Source organism: Solanum tuberosum, unplaced genomic scaffold (assembly GCF_000226075.1).
Source record: "Solanum tuberosum cultivar DM 1-3 516 R44 unplaced genomic scaffold, SolTub_3.0 scf00147, whole genome shotgun sequence".
NCBI classification, from domain to species: Eukaryota; Viridiplantae; Streptophyta; class Magnoliopsida; order Solanales; family Solanaceae; genus Solanum; species Solanum tuberosum.
The window spans coordinates 771,710-793,636 of NW_006239070.1; the positions used below are offsets into that span (position 1 = coordinate 771,710).

A 21,927-nucleotide genomic window follows, 5' to 3' on the forward strand; every position below is an offset into this window, starting at 1 on the left:
ATATATATATATATATATATATATATATATATGAAAGGGATATTTTAGACTTGAAAAAAATAATTTTTTGCTTCTGTTTCTGCATTTTTTAAGAAGCGGAAATTTTTAGCTTCTTCCCAACAGCAGAAAAATTGCTTCTGCTTCCATTTAAAAGCAGTTTTACAGATTTGCCAAATATCTAATTTTTAAAAAAATAAATATTTTTGAGCTTCCAACAATAATGTTAAGCAGGCTCTTAACTATTTTCATATAGAACTAACATTATATTTTAGAGTTTGATCACCCATAAAATCTGGCACAATTGGTTCCATATTATTATAAAATATGCTCCCTTTTTGTTTGGCATTTAGTTGCTTAGTCCTTTCCAACTAATTAGCCTTTGTCTTAATCATCTATCATTGCCACCATTATCTTCCTAACCATTAGATAATTATTATGTGTACTTAAAAATGTAGATTATAATATTCTGAATTTAACTTGTGTACACATTGAATGTTCTTTTATAATTAATATAAAATTTACATTTTAAACTAATAAGACTACTGAATTTGGTTGAATTCATATGTCGATTTCTAACTCTGCTCGATGTCTATTCATCTTTTTTCAAAGACCAATACATGAGATCTCTTAAAATGAACAATTTCCTATAGGTTATACGTGTGTACATAAAATTTGTGACTTTTTTATTTGGGCATAATACATAAATATCTACTTATGCACATCTAAAGTAAATGGCATAGATGTCAGTTGAGATCAACTTAAAAGACACATTTACGTATCTTTATTCTATTTGTTAGTGAATGAATAAAGAAGCATATTCTTTTGAATTTTTTTATTTTTCTTTTAAAAAAAGATTATTACAAAGAAAAAAGAAAGTATAATACATCCTTAATATCCAAGAAGTTTTATGTATTTTAGAAAAAAATAAAAAGCATTTACTGAATGCATATGTTGTCCTTTTCTATTTCTTTTCTCAAAGGTGATATTGTCTAAAACACAAGGGACCACTAAATATATATGTCTTAAAATTTAACTCGATAAAATTTACTCGCATCAAATATTTATATTCCGCCAATAAATATAAGACATATTCTTATTTAAATTTTGGTTAATTAAAATTAAATTTATTGAATCAACGTAAACATACGATAAAATAATTATTTAACATCAACTGATCCTCCGAGAGTTGACTTCTCACATCTATAATTTCTAAGAATAAAAATTTAGAAACCACCAAAAAAAGTAAATCATATTCTTATATTCAAGAATATTTTAAAATATTTGACTCCAATTTTTGTAATAAAATCAAACATGTTCTTGGATGATTTTAGCATAAATATTTACACATATGGCCATCACATTTAAGGACATTTTTTAATGTAAAAAAATAGCTTGGTCCACCTTAAGGAGATTAGGAATATGTTACCACAAAAGAATAAGTGATGGTGATCAAATTGGCAACCATCAACTTTGAGAAATTAAAGAAAAAATATCCTAACTTCCCTATGAAGAAAGCAAATTATTATTAATTGAAGTATAAAAAATTGCACAGCATTTTTTTCAAAAAAAAAAAAAAGGCACAATACTTGCTAAGAATATTTGATGTATAAATATGGATCATTTTATGTTGGCTTAATACATATATACAGTTCCTTGAACTTGAAAATATTAAATTTCACTTAAACACTCGAATTATAATTTGTTTCAATTAATTATTTGTATACGGATTATACAATAAAGTGTTTTCTATTGAACATTTTCTATTCATTTTTAAAAAAAAATAAAATTGACGTATTCTCAAATGCATATTACATAAATAAATTAACTACTTTAAATAGATATCTTCTTTAATTATATACATCACCACTTTGAATATCAAAATAAAATTTCAAAAGATGATCTCAATGTCTCTTAATTAAGATTATGATGTAGTTGGGTTTTCAATGTTTAGTGTAATTAAAATTACTGCATATATATATATATATATATATATATATATATCTTTTGGCTACGTAAGCTATTGATGAGATCATCGTGTGATCTTCAACTTTAAAAACAAGATCCATCAATTACATATAATAAAATACATGTAAAAATTAAACCAGTTGGTAGTTGATTATGGATAATCTAAGGGTTAATTAGTGGTATACCACATCAGTAGAACACTATAAAGAAAAATAATACTTACTCGTTCAAATTTATATGACATGTTTTTCTTTCTTAGACTACTTCGGAATGAATGTTATTTTTCTCTAATTAGAAATAACTTAATTTTAAAAAAATTCTTTAACCCTTAATGAAATAATTTACGGTCAAAACAAATATCTAATTAAGGTTTTTTTTAAGTATAAATTATAGGAACCACATATTATAAGTACTAAATAACATCCTATCCCTTCTAGTTTTCTATTTACCAAAAATCCCTTAAAAATGATGGTTGCGGGATACATAGCGTTGTGCACGGGATACATTAGGTTTGATACATTCCACATAGCGGGATACATAGCGTTGTGCACGGGATACATGCGGGATACATAGCATTGTGCACGGGATACATAGCGTTTGATACATTCCACATAGCGGGAGACATAAGTAAATAAGGGATTTTGAAATTTTGAAATAAGTAGGGATAAATGGATATTAAGGTAAGTAAAGGAGTGTAGTTAAGTAATTTGTCCTTTTTTTAAACCACAAAAATAAAAAATAAAGTCTATTTTTCTTTCTTTCTTAAATTTTCTACCTGGTCAAACGGTGACACATAAATTGAAACGAACAGTATAAATTATAATAATCTTTTTAGCAATATATTTTTTTTAGCAATATATTTCAATAGTCAACCAAATGTGTATATATAATTGGTGATCTTTAGTTTCCACTAAAAAAATTGTAGTATAGGTTCATGTGGAGTGAGAACTAGCTAAGGTAGATAAATTTTCTCAATCTAGTGAAACATTAAAGTATTGAGATATGCTAGCATTATCTATATTAATTAAAAAAACCATTAATAGAAAAGCATTAATAATAGGGGATGTGCAAATATGGAACTATATAATATACCCTTACATGGATAGTTTTAAATTTTGGGGGATATGGAAGTAGCTTTCAAAAAAGTAAAATGGAAAAAATGTCCCCCCCCCCCCTTTGATTAGCTAGTTTTCAAGAGGGAGAGCTTACGAACCATCTTTTCAAGTCAGATAGAGAGTAAATATTTAACAATGAAATTAAATATATATTATCAATACCCTTCTCTTTAAAGTGCGAGGAAAGGTTCACCTATTGATTGTGTTATTGCACGCTCCTTGAGATAGACGTTAGCTAAAAAAAATCTTCGCTAACTAGCTAGTTCATTGTTGTTTAGAGACAAAAGTTATCCATCGCTAATTCCTATTATTAGAATTAGACCATGTAACATTGAATTTATTTGGTAAAAACTAGTCCATTTTATTGATGTTACAAACACTAAACATAGGTAAAAAAAACTATAGTAAAAAGACTTGAGCATAATATAATGTTACATATGTCCCACAAGAAATAAACAAATTATGTAAAGACACAAAGCTAAAAATGTAGAGATGATAGTAATTTTGGTGGGCATTCTTCCTTTATCAACTCTTAAAACCATAGCTTCATATATTGGCAAACAATTTACTACTCCAAAACAAGCAATAAGAGTGTTGAGAAATAATCCATCAAAGTTTTCCCCTTTGTAATAACTCACCAATGCTTTGACTAATGCCATTAAATTGACCATTGATGTTGTTACTAAAGGCACAAACATAGGGGAAGCAACTCCAAACTCGATAATTCCTCGATTGTATCTTGTAACTTGATCATGATCGACTACTTTGCTTGTTACGTTGAATTTCTGAGTGACTATACCCATACGTTTCATTAAGTACTCGATAATTCCAACAGGAAAGGATGATAACCCCCTTATAATCCACATTCTTTGGTCACTCCACCACCTTCGTAACGATCCTTGTGACGTTGATGCAAAATTTAAGCAATAATCTTGCATGTATGCTCCAAGAAATAGAAAAATATGCAACAAAGACCATGGACTAGAGATCTGAAAACAATATTATACAAAAATGTGAGCTAATGAAATCATATTTTACAACACTTATAATAGTTCTTATGAAGATCTAATATCATGATTAGTATAAAAAGAAGAAGCATTAATAGCACTTTTGGTCCTTGAGTGATTGGTAAATTCTTATTTTATTCCTTCTGATATCTGATTAAACACATTTAACCTTCAATTAATTGAAATGTACACTTTTGTTCACAAATTTATCATAATTATTATCCGTTTCAATATGCAATTACTCGTACATTATGTTAAGCCACCTGTATTATTATTTCACGTTTGATGGTAATATAGTTCTAAAAAGAGTCTAAATGCAACATACTAATGAGACTAAAACACACATTTTAATTTATTAAAAGTTAAATTTATCTAGTCAAATATCAAATTTATACCAAAAATGATATCTCCAAAAAAAAAACAGAGTAGACATATCAAGAGATACCTTTGGGAAAATGGGAACTCCACTTAGAAGAGTGAGTTGAGGAAGCAAAGCATAGATAGTAATGGGTATGGAGTGAATGGGCCAAAATGTATAGTGAATGTAACATTGGGCCATTATTGGGCCCAAATGCCCCATACCAAATGTAATTGGGCTGTTTTTTTATAAAGCCACTTCAAGGAGGCCCACAGCCCATCTCTTCATTTGAATTAGCACCTCATTGAGTGATAGAGGTACATGTCCTAAAAATGCTGGCCTTTTAGGGTTGCAAAATATTGATTTCCAACCTTCACAATGAAGTTGATAACCAGTGTAAATGTCCTCCACCAATGATCCATATCTAAAGCCCATCTGCATATCTTTTGGTTGTTAGTATTGTCCACAACAATTTTTTTTGTGTTTTTTGCTATGCTAAGAAGTGTAAAGACTTGTTTCGTTGTGATCGTGGAATAGTCAAGAGGTCATAATTCAAACTACGATACTATGAGGTTAGGTCATATTTGACTATTGGCCTCCTCCTAGCCATTGTAAATAGTGTTCAATGACCACTTTTTCGACTGGATTTGGTTCATCCAACACATACACGTCATAGGCATTTTGCCTTTCTATATTTTATAGACTTGTATGTAACTATTGAGAGTGAAGATATTCAACATTCTGTAAATATTATCACCTCAAACGTTTGAATTTAACTCAAAGCTACCAATATGTAGAATCCCGATTTTTTTAAAAACAATAATTGTCCAGAGTTTCACTTGTGCAATGTCAAAACTCTAGGACAATGGCTATATTTCAATAATTGAGTATGTAGGTGGCTATTTCTAAAATTTACCCCCTAACCACTTAGCGACACCTTTTTCAACTAGGGGCGGCGTAGAGGATAAGGTATGGATTCATTCAAACTCATATTTTTTATTCAGATCCTGTATACAACCAATACAAATAACTAAATTTTGAATCTAATAAATCATGAGTTGTAGTAGAATTCTGAACTCGAACTTATATAGTTCAAATTCTAAACTCACCTTATGATGAAAGAGAAAAAGAACTAAGACTTGTACAACATACCTTGAGAACCCCAATTAGTTTGGTTCTCATAGTTGACACTTGCCATTTGGTGAGCTTGCTCTAGAATAGTTTGGGCCTCAATGGGCTTGTTCACAACATGATCTTGAATCATTTCTTGTTGCTCGAACGATGACGGCCCACCAAAGAAAGCCCGGCGTTTGAAAAAGCACCCGGTACCCATATAATTTGGGCCACAAAGCCCATCCATGCCCATTGGATTCGCATGGGCCAGAGCTTTAAACTCACTTGCATAGATATCGGCCCAATTAAGACCATGAAATCGCTGCGGTGATTGAACAAATGCTAAATTGGGCCAGATAGATTGGTCCAAGAAGTAATATAAAGCCCGTTTAGGAGTTGATGGATCATTGGAGTACATGTCACAGTCCAATGTCAAGATTATAGGCCCATTTGTCATGATACCCGATACTCGAAGCTTCAAAAATTAAAATAATAACAAAAAATAATTTAAATCAATTTTCAATAAGTATTCATATTGAGCATAAATTCATTTAACAAGGGGAAAAAAAGAAAAAAAAATAGTCTCATCGTATCAGTTTGTGCGACATTATTTCCTTATTAATCATCAAATTGGAATAACTATATCTTAAAATAATTTAACTTTAAACTTCTTAGTTTATCTTTAAATGAGAAAATTCTAGCACCTCACAATTGTATGTGTATGTTAAAGGCAACAAATGTCAAATATTAGTAGAAATTAAATAGCGTCCACCGATCATTTTTCAGTTCATATTCTTGAAAAATAGTCAGTGTTATGAAATTTCAAATTACACAAGTGAAACTACGTGACATTATCTTTGAGTTTCATTTTGTGGAATTCAAAACTTTAGGACTACGACTATTTTTCAATTACAGAGACTGAAAATCGGGCCCACCTCAAATTTTAAGATACTGGCTTACCAGAACATTAAGTGCCCCTGCTTTGAAATGGTGAGGGGAAGTTTTGCTTTTCTGCCTGGAAATATAGACAAGATTTGGCATAAAAACATTTGTAATGTCTTTGTCTTTGTTGTTTGCCAATAAAACCTGCTTGAAGAATTTTGGGTAAAAAGGAGAGTGAGTTATATTACGAAAGGATTATATACAATCACTATTCACTACCAAGTTATATTATATATGTGTAATATACCTGACCTCATCAGTGGCGACTCTATGCCTTTTAAAAGGAGGTATACGTTTTAAGCCTTCAAATTCGAAGGGCCCAATTTTTTTGTAATAATAAAATTATGAATAAATTATCTAACTACACATCCTTTGTACCCTATTTTTTATTATTCTCTATCATTTCAAAAAATTACAAAACTACACATCACCCTATTTTTTTCTTCTTTTTTTTCACGCCTAAAATCACTTCATGGTATCACCAATTATCTTTATCACTCTATTTTTTAATTTCAATTTTTTTCTCTTTTCGATTTATCGCTGCAAGTTATTGAAGAGGTAGTTCTTCTTCATCCATATTTTTCTTTCCACTTCTCCATGCATCAATTTTTTTTAGCCTTTTCATCTACAAAATTTGAATTTAGTCGAAGAAGGATGCATCTTCAACTTCAAAATCGATTGTCGAAAAAAATGCCAAAAAGGGAGGGGGGGGGAGGTCGAGTTGTTGGGGCTCCGATAAGGGCTTTGAATCGAGATTCATGGGTGACGCCACTGTTGAAAGTGAAAATAAATAAATTATGGGAGTTGATACAGAGCAAAATAGAAGTTGTAGAAACATTTCTTCATTATTTTTTTTGCTTTTAGTAGATCAAATTGTTGACTTTTTTTTATTTTTTATTGATTACCTTTTTCTGGTACATATGGGTTCAATTTTTAATGTATCTAGTTGTTTTTGTATCTTAAATTAATGTATAATGTCTTCGTGTCAACGTTATGATACATTACAATTTTATCAAAAGTTATTGGTTGATTTCGGTAATGACTTTGGGTCGAGATCCATGGGTGACATGTTGAAAGTGAAAAAAAAACTACAAGAGTTGATAAGAGCAAAGGAGAAAGTGTGTAACGATTTCTTCATCATCTTTTTTTTCTGCCTTTAGCAGATCAAATTATTGATTTTTTTATTGCTTTCAGCAGATCTTTTAATGTATTTAGTTGATTTTAAATGTATAATTCATTCGTTTCAACTTTATGATACATTCCAATTTTATCATGTACAATATATCGTACGTTTTCAAATTTTAGTTTTTATACATAACCCTAATTTATTGAAACACACATTAGCATGTATCACGTTCATAGTTATGTATTGGATACACAACTATTACAAAATTCGTTGTCTTTTACTACCAGATACATACACCCAGTCTTATTCAACTAGAATGCTATGTATATGTAGACACTATCGTATATTATTGTTGATACATAAACACTAATATTTTATAACAAAATCAGTTTGTATCATATTCATAGTTATGTATAAGCCACATAATTTTGTTATGTATATAGCATAGTTATGTATTAGATGTTGTGATGTATGTGCAACACTGTTTTAAAACTAAATCAGTGTATATCATATTCATAGTTTTTTTATATATGATACATAACTATATATAATTGTCGTCTTTTTTTTTTAATCTGTTACGATTTGGGAGAGATTTTAGAGAAGAAAAATTGAAATTTGAATTGTTTGGAGTTGTTATTTGGGAGAGATTGACATCAATTTGATTTGCATGATTTGGAAAAATGACATTTAATTTTATATTTAATTTCCTTTTTAATCCCAATAAACTAGTTGTATAATGTATCAAACGTGATGTATCCGGATGACAACAATTTTAGGAAATTTTTGTAAATTGGAAAGGAGTAGGGATATGATGTAATTTGCTCCTTACACTATGAGACTCGTATAATTTTTACTAAAATTATTATAAGCCTTTTTAACCAAAAAAAATACTATATTTTAAAATTTATTTGTCTTTTTAGTTTTTTTTGAAACATTATAGAATGTTTCTTTTTTTGGGTCAATTTTTTAATTTAACTTCCATATGATATGTTTAAGACCATAAGATTAAAAAATATTTTGGTATATATATATATATAAATCTTTAGTTTAAGAACATAGAAAAAATAATATTTTTTTTATTAAAAAGAAAGAAAAAAAATTGAATCTCAGAAATAAAATTAAAAATTAAAAATTAGACCTCCGATTTTTTTTTAGCTTTAAATCACTGATTAGGTTGAGCCGCCACTAGGACTCATAAACAACCAAATAGGATTGGAGCCAACCTTAAAGTTATACGAGTTCAACAAAATTTAATATTTTTTATTCAAACTTTATGTTTTTAACTAAAATTCATATCATACGTATAGATTATAATCTATCTAGAATCAAGTAAACCAAAAGAAAGTATAATTCAGAAACCGTAAATTACAAATCACGAGTTCAGCGTTGTAGCTTGAAATTGACCAAAATACATAGACACTTTTTACATGCCAATGCTTATAAGTTTAATACATTGTACAAATTAGATCTTCTTATATGTGAGTGTATAAAACCTAAACTCATTATAAAATAGTGACTTCATCTACTATATATAGCTACCACAAATCAAATATGAATTCAAAAGTTTGATTAATTTATGAGTTCTAAATTCTAAAAATTATAACTTATTGTTATGCATAAGTTATGTATACATATGTATATTAAGCAATTGATAACTCACTTATAGAATTTTGGCCAAAAATATTAAACTTTGTCGAACCCATTATTAAAACTTTAGTTTTGTCCTCAACGACAACAACAACATATTATTTATGATTTTATAAAGTGAGGTCCGAAAAAAATAAGATATACACAGATCGATCTTATTCCTAGCTATCTTATACATAAATAGAAAATTATTTTCAATAAACTCTCGATTAAAAAATACACAAACCTGAATAATAGAGGGATGATGATGGGGAGTAAATCCATCAGATGAATATTTGCTATAAGCTTCTTGCTCATCCTCATTGCTAATATGCTCTTCGTTTACTTTTCCTCTCTCCACCACATTATTTATTCTAGTAATCATGATTTCATACATCAACTGCATGGTCACATGGATATATACAAAAATAATTATTGCTCATATATATTATTTTAAGTTCAATTAATATATATTAATAATGTAAAAAATATATTATATACTATCATATCAATATTAAAAAAAAGATATTATTTAAAGTTCAATTATTGCTTATGTATGGCAAGTAATGAATGAACCAAACAAACTACTTCTACATATACTTTTTTTACTATTAGGGGAAAGGAAAGGTGGAATATTACGTGCTCCGGTTAGATTAATTTGTTTCAGAAAGAATGATATATAATTGATTTATGTTTTTTTTTATCTTCTCATAAATTTTACTTATGATATTTTAAGATCATAAGTTTCATATATTTAATAATGAGATAAGGCACAAGTACTCCTAGACTATAATCGAAATTTCAGAAATACATCTTAATTAAATTAAGGTTCTATTATCCCGAACTCATTTTTTTAAATAATTTTATACACCTTTTGACTTACATGGCACACTCCATGACTCCATGCAGTTGAGACGCGTGGAAGATGTTTGGATGCCACATAATCCAAAAATATATTCAAAATTACAAAAACATGCATGTGTTTGCATAAAGTGCATCTATGGAATTTCGATCTAGTCTAGAGGTACTTGTGCCTTAGCCTTTTTATGATCGAACAATGTTATAGGGGTAACATATTTAAAGTTACAAATTTTAAAAGTCTTCGTTGCTTTTCTGAACTTTGCCGCAAGTCAAATTATGATAAACAAATTGAAACGCAACAATTATAAAATACCTTAATTTTATGCAATTGGGAATTTTCTGCATAATTATCAGAACTGAAATATGCATCTGGACACCTTTCCACTACTCCATTTTCCCTGCAAAACGGCAACCAGTGTACACCAAATCTCGCGGCCTCCGCGAGAGCGAACAGAGTAAGCTCCGATTCACCATCATCCGACACGTAAATCGAGAGCTTCTCTGTCGGGTAATCATACGCCAACACGGACAGAATCGTGTTGGCTAAATTACCTGGTGGCTCCCTGTACGGATCCGCCGTACATATAAAAACATCAAGCACGGGGAAATCATCCTCAAATTTTTCGAGCATTTCGGGGAATTGTTCACTCGCTATAGGGCGCGTGCGGAAAGACTGAGAAGTGAACCACATAAAAGCTAAGATTATGTCAGAAATTAACATGAAGAGGGTAATTATGGTAATTAACATGGAATGATAATTAAATATTTTTATTATATGGTGATAAAAGAGAGCCAAAATGGCAAAGATGTAAATAAGAGCAAATGCACGGTTGAGGTACATACGTTTATGCATGATTTTGAAGGAGTTATAAGGACCATTAACGGTAGTCGCGGTGGCGGCGGCAGCGGCAGTTTCCATTTGTTGTGGTGCTATACTTTATATGATTTTAGATAGGAATGTTCAAAGAAGATCGATAAATTAATTTAGATCGATGTAATATGAGTTTGAGAAGTCCTACTATTTATAGGAGCTCTTACGAAAAATAGTACTCATAATTAAGTCATAAGTAGTAGGTAGAGGCTTGGAGATACCATTAATGATCAGTTGAACCGTCTTCATCAAAAAGTTATAATGTTATGTATATCATAATAACAGTAATAATTATGCATCTGATAAAATAATTTGAAGTTCACGATGTGAGTTCTCATAGATTAAATAAGATGGATTTGTTCGGATCATACTTAGCTTTATTTCTGTCCTGAAAATTAGAAATTCGAGTCACCAAATAAGTAAAACAAATGAAAACTCATGTAAAATAATAAAATAATTTTTGTGATGTAATAGGCAACGTAACGGCCAGAATTAAATCATGCATGACTTCAAGACTGGTGCAAGTGATAGTCATGCATGAGTTCACACTATATGATTAAATCATCTCAAGTTATTTTTTTCTATTTTACTCTTAATGTATGCTGTTTATATATATATATATATTATTTTATTTTTAATTTTTTTTTGGTTGATATACTGACCAATAATCTTATCTAATCTTGTATCCTCGTAAATTCACATTATCATCTACATTAAGTCAATTTTTTCGTACTCTATATATTTCACCATGGATGACAAAATCTCTCAGACCAATTATACATATACGTTCTTGGCTTTTAACCAGAAATAGCATATATATATATATATAGCATGTTACTAATAATTCCTACTCCCATTTATTCTAAGCAAAACAAATCAATATTATTAATTAAACGATTTGTGTTATTAGTTACAATTACCTTTTAAATGACTTGATGGTGTTTATATTATGCCCTATCGTTGCATAAAACTTAAATCGTTTGGTAGAATGTATTAGCAAAAATAATGTATGCATTAACTATATGTATTAGTAGTAATCCCTTATTTGGTGTATTTTTTCATGCTATGTATAACTAATGATATACACTCTATTGTGTATTGAGGAGTGTATTACTAATATCAGATTTCTAGGTATTAGCAATGCAAAGGATTTAATTAATACATGTATTATCATGGTTAAAGACTCAATTACCCCTCAAAAGCACTTTTACATCTTTTCCACTATAATTGTGAAGGATACTTTTGTAAATAAATATTTTTATACAATTGCATACTATTTTTAATACAACAAACCAAACAATGCATAAGAAATAATTTATGCATAACTAATGCAAGTATAACTAATACAAACATTACTAATACACTCTATTGAGCATTATTTTTATACACTCTACCAAACGACCCCTAAAATAATAAGTATTGTATCATGGTAAACTCGGAAGAATGATAAAGATGAAAATATGTTAAATATTCATCCGCATACAATGTTTAATAAAAATATGAAAAGAAAAAGAAAGGAACTATCCGAGTTCATAGAACCCACTATGTATCCTTAAGAAATTTAATCCCCTCAAGTACCCGAGGTTATAGATTAATTCCTCCCAAGATAAAATGGATTAACCATTAAAGAAATAGTGGCACCTCAAACTTCGATAATTTCAACGAACTCAAAAAGATAGCAACGAATCACATACACGATCGATTTTGTTTGTAAGAAATGTATGCAGAAGAAGGGAAGAATTCAATGCTGAAAAATGAGAGAAAAACTTTCTATTTATAGCCAACAAATGGTAAAAGATCACAAGTTTTTGAAAAAAGGACTACCTTTAAGAAAGGTCATAACCCTTTGAAAAAGGCACAACCCTTTAGAAAAGACACAACTTTTCATTGAGGTCACAACCCTTCGGCAAAGTCACAACTCTTCATTTCCTATTCATACCTTTAAAACCCAACCAAACCATATGAATATGCAATTGTTAAGTGACAAAATGAGGTGAGAATGCATTTAAATCAAACAAATTTAAGCGATAAACGCGTATATATAGAATATACGCCTCATATACTTATTGATTTTACATAAACACTAGATGTAAGTAAGTTTTTCCTGTTGCAACAACCCCACTTGAGTAAGTACAACTACAGAGATACAACAACCAAACCTCCACCAGAATCATTAAATTACATATACACAAGCTTCTAATACTAACTCCACTAAATGATGAAAAAAGATTCAACTATTTGCTTGTTGTCAAGCTTATTCAACAAGACGACATAGAGTCTCATAATCTAAGCGTTATTATTGAAGATTGCAGATACCTGTTGGCAGTCAACAAGGCCGAAACTTTTTAAGAAATGAAGGTCACAATTGGGAAAACACGATCAAGGACGAAATGGAGTCTTCGCTCCTGACAGATGTAAGTAGTGTAGCTTATGAGCGGTTTTCATGTTGAAGTAGTTGTTTCACTTTCTAAACAAGACGGCGATTTGGTTCTTGCACTGAAACTTTTCATGTCTTGACTAGAACAAATGAAGATCCTCTTCGCGATGTTGCAGAACTCTCTGTGAATAATTGAGCACCATATTATGATATGCAAAGTATGAGAGATCTTACATGTAGCTATATTATAATTCACGGGCAGAGCTAGCTTATGAGTTTATGGATCACATGTATTATACGTATTAAGAAATTAACTTGAGGTCGTTGTAGGAACCCAGTTATTTTTATATATTAACTTGAGGTCGTTGTAGGAACTCATAAACCTCAAATCCTGGATTCGCATATGAGCTACATACTTTTAATTTTAAGTTGTAAATGGAGAAAGAAACACTTACGGCCAAGGATAATCGCCCATAAGCATCATATCACCTTCATCGTCTGTAAAAACGATCTCCCATTTATTTCGTGTGTGGAGCTCTTCCTGGATATCGAACATCTCTTCGAGTTCCTTTAGGAGCTCATCGTATCCACTCAGTTTTGTTAAATCCACAGCACGTCCCACAGCTACGCCTTGCATTTGAACCTTCTCAAGGAATTCATGTAAGCTAAAAAAGTATTTTTATTTCTATTGACGTCTTTGGAGTAGTAACGAACATGGAAAAACACAATTTACTTTCTCGTTTTGGTTTTCATACCTTGGTGCGAGTTCTGGTGGAAGAAATCTGCTTGATGTGAACCTCCTTTGGTGGCAGATTCAGCTGCTCTTGCTTCTGATCTTCGGAATCTCTTGAAAGGCCAGAGTTGTCTTCTGAATCACCAGCAGAAGTCGTGTTTCCAGAGCACCCTTCAGCAGAGCCATCGGAATTGTTGGCTGGTTCTAGAGGCGGATTCTCATTAACAGAACCAAATGAGGGGGATTTCAAGTCAATACCAAACAATCTACAGGATGTAATTGTATCACGTTTTCTCTCATCGTCTAGGCAAGGAAGCAGGAGATCGTTCTGCTTTCCGAATTGTGAGGACGCAAAGCTTGGAAAAGCAGGCCGAGGTGAAGCACTTTTACTGCCTTCTGTCTCATCCAAAAGCATATTCAAAGAAGCACTTACTTTAGAAGCTGACCAAATTCCATCTTCATGAACCTTAAAAGTACTGTTGGTAGTTGAATGTGTTTGTGAAGTATGCAAAGAAAATGGATTATCACTACTTTGTCCTTCAATAACGGGGTTAAATTGCGTTGAAGGAATCCAAGCGGCTAGTGCAGCTGCAGGGACAGGTTCTAGCAGGAAAATAACGGAATAATAATCAAGAAAATGAAAATAGAAAACTAAATAGGATGACTAAAAAAACATGCCATGGAATATGAATATGCTTGTTTCCACCTGAAGTTTTGGGTTCGTTATGTGCTCGATGCCTTTTATTCTTCACCCCCATTGGTGGAACGAGAGGAGTAGCGACTGACGCCACAAATGGTTCGATGTCCCAAGGAGAAACTCTGTCAGGTCTTGAAACAGATGCAGGCTCATCCCATTGAACCTGGAAAGATGGAAGAAAAATAATGAAATTTTACATCAATCCAAATGTATTGATTCATTCAATGTCGACAACAACCAAATTATATCCACCTTCAATGATCGCCATTTTGAATCTTTCCACTGTGAGGAACTATCTTCAACTCCTACTATGGTACCTGTAAATCTGGGAAATTACGAAGGAACAACCGAAGAAAAAAGAAAATAGAGATCAGAAATGCAGTATATTGAGAAACTTTATACGGTAGAGAAACATCTCGTTAATTCGAGCTTCAATAAAGTTGATGTTTTACCACCTTTTCTCAGGAATCTCTTCCCCTTCAAAATTCATCTTGAATCTCATGCCAACTGAATACCGATGCTTAACAGCCTCAAGATATTTGTTTAGGCCTACGATAAACTGACTTGTTCTGAAGATTTTCCACACACAATATTGAGAACATAGGCAACATTTAGCATATTCTCACCCAAAAAAAAACAAACTAATTTCAACATTGCTGAAAGGACATAATAAGGGCAGCCCGGTGCATTAAGCTCCCGCTATGCGAGAGGTCCAGGGAAGTGCCGGACCACAAGAGTCTATTGTATGCAGCCTTACCCTGCATTTCTGCAAGAGGTTGTTTCCACAGCTTGAATCCATGACCTCTTGGTCACATGGTAACAATTTTACCAGTTGCGCCAAGGCTCCCCTTGACATCTAAAGTTCAATCTTTTAAGAAAAGAGATGCATAAGAGAAACCTCGGTTTGTAATAAACAACAAACATAGTCTGGGTCGTCACAGCATGAGATGCAGTAGCTAACACTCCTAGGTGCATGCTCTGATTTGAAATCACTGATTGTGGCATTGAGCTCGGTTGGCGAGCAAGTCGTCTAATTCCTATTCGGACTTCACCTTTGTCCCTCCTAAACACGACATATTTGCACAACATAATGAATAAATAGTGATGAATATGATAGATTTAAAGCGCAATAGACAAATAAGCACCAGATATAAACCTCAAGAATACAAAAGAATCCCCCGTAACTAATCTCTTCGAGGAAACAAAGGTACTCCACCCTGTGGTAAGTAAATGCCTCCGGGGTTGGCCTGTTAGTCAAGAATCAAGAGTGAGCACTTGGGCCATATAACAAATTGATAAAGTGTCATCGCTATCATCTTTTTGTTGTTGTCAAACCAAATTGGACACTACGAGTTGTCAAATAATTACCTCTAAATATATGTTTAAAGTGCCACTCGAAGCCATGAAGGTCCTTGGCGACCAATTCCTGTGCTGGAGTCGTTTGGTTCATGTCCTGCATTAAAAAATATAGCATCACAAAATCGACAGGTAATGCATCATTTTCTCAAAATGGACAGACTATAGAATGTAACAACAAAGGATCAAATATATTACCAGGGGAGGTAGGCATTCATTAGCATGTTTCCTGAGAATGGAAAATCCACCGTGAGTGCTCGTATCAGATGCAGTTAGAACCTTGCAGAAGAAATGAACTTTGGGCCTCGGAGGCTCGGGCAGGGACGGATCAGGACTAGTCGGCTCAACTTGCTAAATTGGATGAAAGCAATTATAGGAAAATTGGCCAACAGAACATAAAAGACCAAGTGAACACAACAGAGTTTCATACAAGCAAGAAAGTAGGTTCTTTAAGTTCTTACATCTGCTTCGGGCAACAAAGCAATCTTCGCATAAACCTCATCAGTATCTTGCTCAGCCTACAACGAATTTTCAATGAGAAAGTCCTCATTATAACTTCTTTTTTCTTCAGAAATAACCTAGAATTAGCTATACGAACTTCGTCGCTAATCTACGTCTAAATAGCTCGTAGCTAACAAAATTATTTGATTGTAGTTCAACTACAAAATTTGTTTGTTGCTAATTCTTGTTTTTTTTTAGTAGTTTATATATGCATGAACCTAATACATAGAAACATTACTGTTTAACTAAAACAAGAAAACGGTGAAAGTACAGCTAATTACCAGAAGTTGAATGTGAAGAACGCGACAAAGGATCTTTGGTTGCAGATTGAACAATGGTATTCTCTGATTCAGCTCCTGATTTGTTGATGCCTCCAACTATCCATACCACAAAATCAAACTCAGAAACAAACAACAACAACGAATATGGCAAAGGGACACGTATTCTCATAATGCATTTGATATAGAGCAACTTTATCCTCCGTTTCAAAAGTGTCTCGTTCGTAACTATGCTGGTAGCCAAATGGCCCAGAGTTGCCATTGTTGGCTAATGGAAACCGTTTTCCCTATTAAAAATTTCGGTTTATTTTATATGACCAAAAAAATGCCACCTATTAATAATTAAAAATTGCTCAAGATGAAATCTACCATTGCCCGTGCAATTCGTTGAGTTGGAAATCTATTATTTGTACTTATTTGGTGAATCTTTTACACATATACAGGGTTCTGAACAAAAATTGCTGGTTTAGATCAGCCTATAACTTATGCACCACATCCGCTTGTTGGGGCCCCACTAAATCCAAATTTCCAACCGAACAATCTAGTAAGCACTCCATAACAAAGGCGATTTCATACCAAGTAGAGCTCCATCACGAGACCTTTGGTTAAGTACAAAAGGAGTACGTACCACTCCACTACAAACCTTGTTGCTTCTGCCTCTGATTCAAAACCAAATTAATACCTCTAATACCCACATTGGGACCACTTAATCCGCATTCACACTTGAAAGTCCAGTAAAGTGCTCACTAACAAAGGCAACTCCATGCCCAACAGAGCTCAAACACGAGACTTCTTGTTGTTAAGGATGAAATGTGTACTTACCACACCACCATTGTTAGTTCCACCTCTGATTCAAACCAAAACTGAAACAAATTTATACCTACACTACCTGCATTGGGACCACTAAATCCGCATTCACACTGGAAAGTACCTTAAATCACTCCTTAACAAAGAGGACTCCGTATTCAACAGAGGTGAATACGAGACCTCTAGTTAAATCCGAAAGAGTACATATCACTCCACCACAACCCTCCTAACTTCCTCTACTGATATAAAGCCAAACTTGAAACAAAAAGAAGAAAAAAAAACATACTTGTTCCATGTGACCTTGTGGGAAATAGTAAACCCTTTCTTCATTTTTTGGAACATCAACTAATGGACCTGCACACAATCTCCATAACTCTTGGTACAATTCATTTTCACCTGAAACTTTTTCCAAAAACAAATTCAAAAGTAAACATTTTTACAAAAAAATAAAAAATAAATTGAATTCTTTAATAATACCCCAAAAAAATTTAAAAAATAAATAAAAATCAAACCTTCAGCAGCTGAGAAATTGTGTTGCTGATGCTGCTGGTTTGAAATAAAATACCCTTTATTCTCCATTAAAATGGAATTCTGAATCAGAAATCTACAATGGCTCAAAAATTCCTTAACTTTTTGTAGGCTAAATTAACTTCATTTCTCTACATGGGTATCAATTTTTTTGGCAATAGATGTTCTTGAACTATATATAATGAAAAAAAATCTAAAAAAATTATGACTAAAAGTTTGTATCTTTGTCACAAATGAAAATTAGATACAATTTTAGAATTAGGAACTCTAAATCTTGCATTTACACAGGAATAAATTTCTTAGTAATAATAAATAGAGTTAAAAAGAAAAAATAATAATTGCATATTTGGACACCCTTTAAAACGGAGGAGTTCAAGCTGAAAACTTTTCTAATTCCGCCGGCGGTAACGGAAGCTGCCGGTGATCGGTGATATTAACGGGCCGTTCAAAACAGAGCTTTTTCTTGCTGTTTCTGAGAAGTAGATATACAGTGTATAATTAAAACATGTGTTTTGGTTTAAAGTTACTATATAAGTGCTTCGAAAAGCGTGTGAGGGTAATTTTGTCAATTTGATATAATATATAAATACTTCTTTTAACTCGTCATTGGATAGCATTTATATAACTATATAAGTAGATATACAAATTCTACTTGACACAATACAATTGATTTTATGCAAATTGTTGTATAAGACGCCACTCAAGATGTTACATATTCAGAGTTATATATAAGTTAAAGTGTCTGTTTATGCGCACAAAAAAATTAGAGGGTTAAAGAGTTATATATAAGTTTACGTTTATGTATTATATCTATTAATTTTGATACAAAAATAGGGTGAATCCAACGACTTCTACTTAAACTTACAAGTAAATTTTATTTAGATATTCATATTATAATAATTTGTTTCGATTTAAACATCTGAACATATAATAAAATGCTCATGTTAGACACCTTCGGCTCATATTTTAGAAAAAATATATGCATGCATTCTCAAGTGTCATGACATAAATAAATTACATAATAAAATATAACATCTCATTTAATTATATGCACCAACATCAATTAAAACATATTCTAAAGTTTTATAGCTTGTTAAGATGAATGTTCATAACACAACGAGGTGTTATATTTTAAGTTGTTAACTTATCTATGTGATAAACGATAGAGAATAATTTCAAAAACTTTGAATTAAAAATATTTGAATAAGAACATTTTATTACTTCATCCGTTCACTCTTACTTGTCAGTTATTTCTAAAATAGATTTTAATTCTTATTTGTATTTCAAGAAAAAATAATTACAGTAGTATTTTTTTTTCCATACTTCACATTCACCATTAAATACTTATTCAACAACTCATTTTATAAGACCTAATACTAAAATATCATTTTATTGGGATAGTTTGATAAATATCTATATCAATAATTATTTTCGTAATGAGTATGTCAAGTTAAACAGTGACATAATGAACATATGTTAAGTGTTCGATGAAAAACAAAATAGTTTAAGTGAATACTTTAACTTTTGTTCAGGTATTTATTTTCATTAGAGAAAATGGATAAAGAAAAACAAACCAATAGAATTACGTTTGAATGCATTCGTGTGTACTGTTTGCTCCTCTTTGTTTCATATAATAAAAATATTAGTAGTTTGTATTATTATACCAAACTTTACAGATTGACACCTCACACCTGTATTTCAATTTGTATTGAGTATGTAATATATTGATGTGAAGACAATCATGGGCAAATAGGAATATTTACTAGTCAAGTGGACATTCATTTAACCCTCTTAATATTGCTTCTACATAAGCAAATGATGATTATTGGAAATTAAGGAAAATATAATAATTGAGTGGCATACATTATATATCCTAGGATTGGATCAAAGTCGAAAGTCTATCAGAAATAATATTTTTATTCTTTACATGATAGTAGGAGTACTACAAATTACATACATTTTACTTTTTCTAAATTTTACTTGTGAAATCATATTAAGTATATTATTATTGTTCGATTGTATATATTAAGTTTTCATTATTTCACAGATAATTTAAGTCGAAAATAATAGATTCAGTTAAATCTGCGGAACCTGTTCTAGATCCTCCACTTTGATATAGGCTAGCTTGCTAGCTTGCCACTTATTAACTAGCAATGAATTTTAGAATTTTAAATAGAAGATGATGACACAAGGCATGACGTATAAACCATGGCTTCAATGTTTAATACTATATTTATTTAGTGGTGTTTCTTTTTGTTGCAAAAATTAAACTTTTAGTACAAAAAAATAGAGTTAATTATAGTATGTTAACAAATAACAGGACAGTTTCATGCTACTTTATTACTTATGGCATATGCATCTTTCTCTTGACCAACATTATTAGTTGGGGTATCTTTTTCTTTAATTTGTTTTACAAGTTAGATGAGGATCTAGAGTGGGAGTAGGAAGTAAAATGGACTGATTTCTTAATTATTTTTTAGTGTTCAATGAGTTTGTAAGTAGATTAAAAATATTATTTTAAAAATATTTATATATAATCTGACAAAATATTATATGAATCAATGAAGTGCGGAATGAGGAGTGGGAGTGGGCTAAGAAGTGGCAAGGGATGAGATGGTCAAGGAATGAGAGTTAAGGGGCATTTGATGGGTGGAAAGAAACAATAAACTTGAAATATTATTTATGAAATTTTATTTCTTCGAGAAAAAATTATTTCATATCTCGCATAACTGTAATAATAATTGTGTGAAACTTCGTTTTATATAACAAGTTAATGAGATCCAAAATATATGGACTCGAACAAATAAAATTTGGATCCACCTATTTGTGAGACAAAAAGAAGTCTCACACAATCAGAATGTCTTATCCCTCCCATCTATCTTTTTTTTTGTAACAATAGTGCTCATTGTTTCAATACAATTATGTCACGATCCAAATTCATGATACGTATTATTCAATTGGACTCAATATAACGGGCCTTATGGATTTGTCTCTAATTCTACGTCATTATTGAGCCCAAAAGTGTGTGCACATATAAATTTATGTCATGTCCTATAAAATTTTCACTTGTCTCTCTTATTCCGATATAGAATTTATTTAAGGTGTGATATGTACCTCTTCTTTAAAAACTTATTAGTTATTTTCCTTGACTAGTCCTCTATTATGAGCGTCATAATTTTGTGCATACCTCGGTTATTTTGTTATATACTTATTAATAAGTACCTTTCATTAACCCCAAATATCGGATAATGATTTTTTGTCCAATAATTTTAACATATTAAAAAGATGTTTCTGCTAGAATTTGAATTCTGATTGTTAATTAATTTATCAATTGTTAGATCACACCTTGACCTAAAAAAAACACTTCTGCATAAGATCTTTACACTTCCCTATTACATTAAATTATAATAAATAAGCATCCAATTAAAAGGGAAAATTGTATATAATAGCAAACTATTAATTCAAATTAAATGCTATAAATATAGTTTGATTTAATTGTACCTCATAGCAAACTGTTGCTATTTCACCTCACTCCTGGTGAATCTCGCTCGCCACTCTCGTTCTCTCCCTCGCCTCTCTCTTTTTTTATACAAACGCAAGTGTATAAAGTGCGTTTGTGTTTGTATAAAGCGAGAGAAAATTGTATAAATACATATATTTTCGTTC

The 21,927-nt window shown here is 31.3% G+C and overlaps 1 protein-coding gene and 1 pseudogene across 3 annotated transcripts; both read right to left on the bottom strand.

Annotated features, from left to right (window-relative positions):
- Positions 1-3,511: 3,511 nt before the first annotated feature.
- LOC102581767 (cellulose synthase-like protein G3) lies at positions 3,512-11,032 on the bottom strand (annotated as a pseudogene).
- Positions 11,033-12,988: 1,956 nt separating this feature from the next.
- LOC102582092 (auxin response factor 9-like) lies at positions 12,989-18,747 on the bottom strand. 3 transcript variants are annotated; one of them, XM_006352179.2, is made up of 14 exons: positions 18,246-18,747; positions 18,020-18,129; positions 16,930-17,025; positions 16,609-16,665; positions 16,346-16,498; positions 16,160-16,244; positions 15,948-16,038; positions 15,690-15,854; positions 15,247-15,360; positions 15,044-15,116; positions 14,801-14,954; positions 14,117-14,697; positions 13,817-14,004; positions 12,989-13,543 (listed from the first exon to the last, which is right to left on the bottom strand). In XM_006352179.2, the coding sequence occupies exons 1-14, from the start codon at positions 18,310-18,312 to the stop codon at positions 13,426-13,428; spliced, it is 2,052 nt and encodes a 683-aa protein (XP_006352241.1). In that variant the 5' UTR covers positions 18,313-18,747; the 3' UTR covers positions 12,989-13,425. The 3 variants fall into 3 exon arrangements, with proteins under 3 accessions (XP_006352241.1, XP_006352240.1, XP_015166335.1); XM_006352178.2 differs by having other exon boundaries at positions 18,020-18,135; XM_015310849.1 differs by lacking the exon at positions 12,989-13,543 and having other exon boundaries at positions 13,938-14,026; positions 18,020-18,135.
- Positions 18,748-21,927: the final 3,180 nt, after the last annotated feature.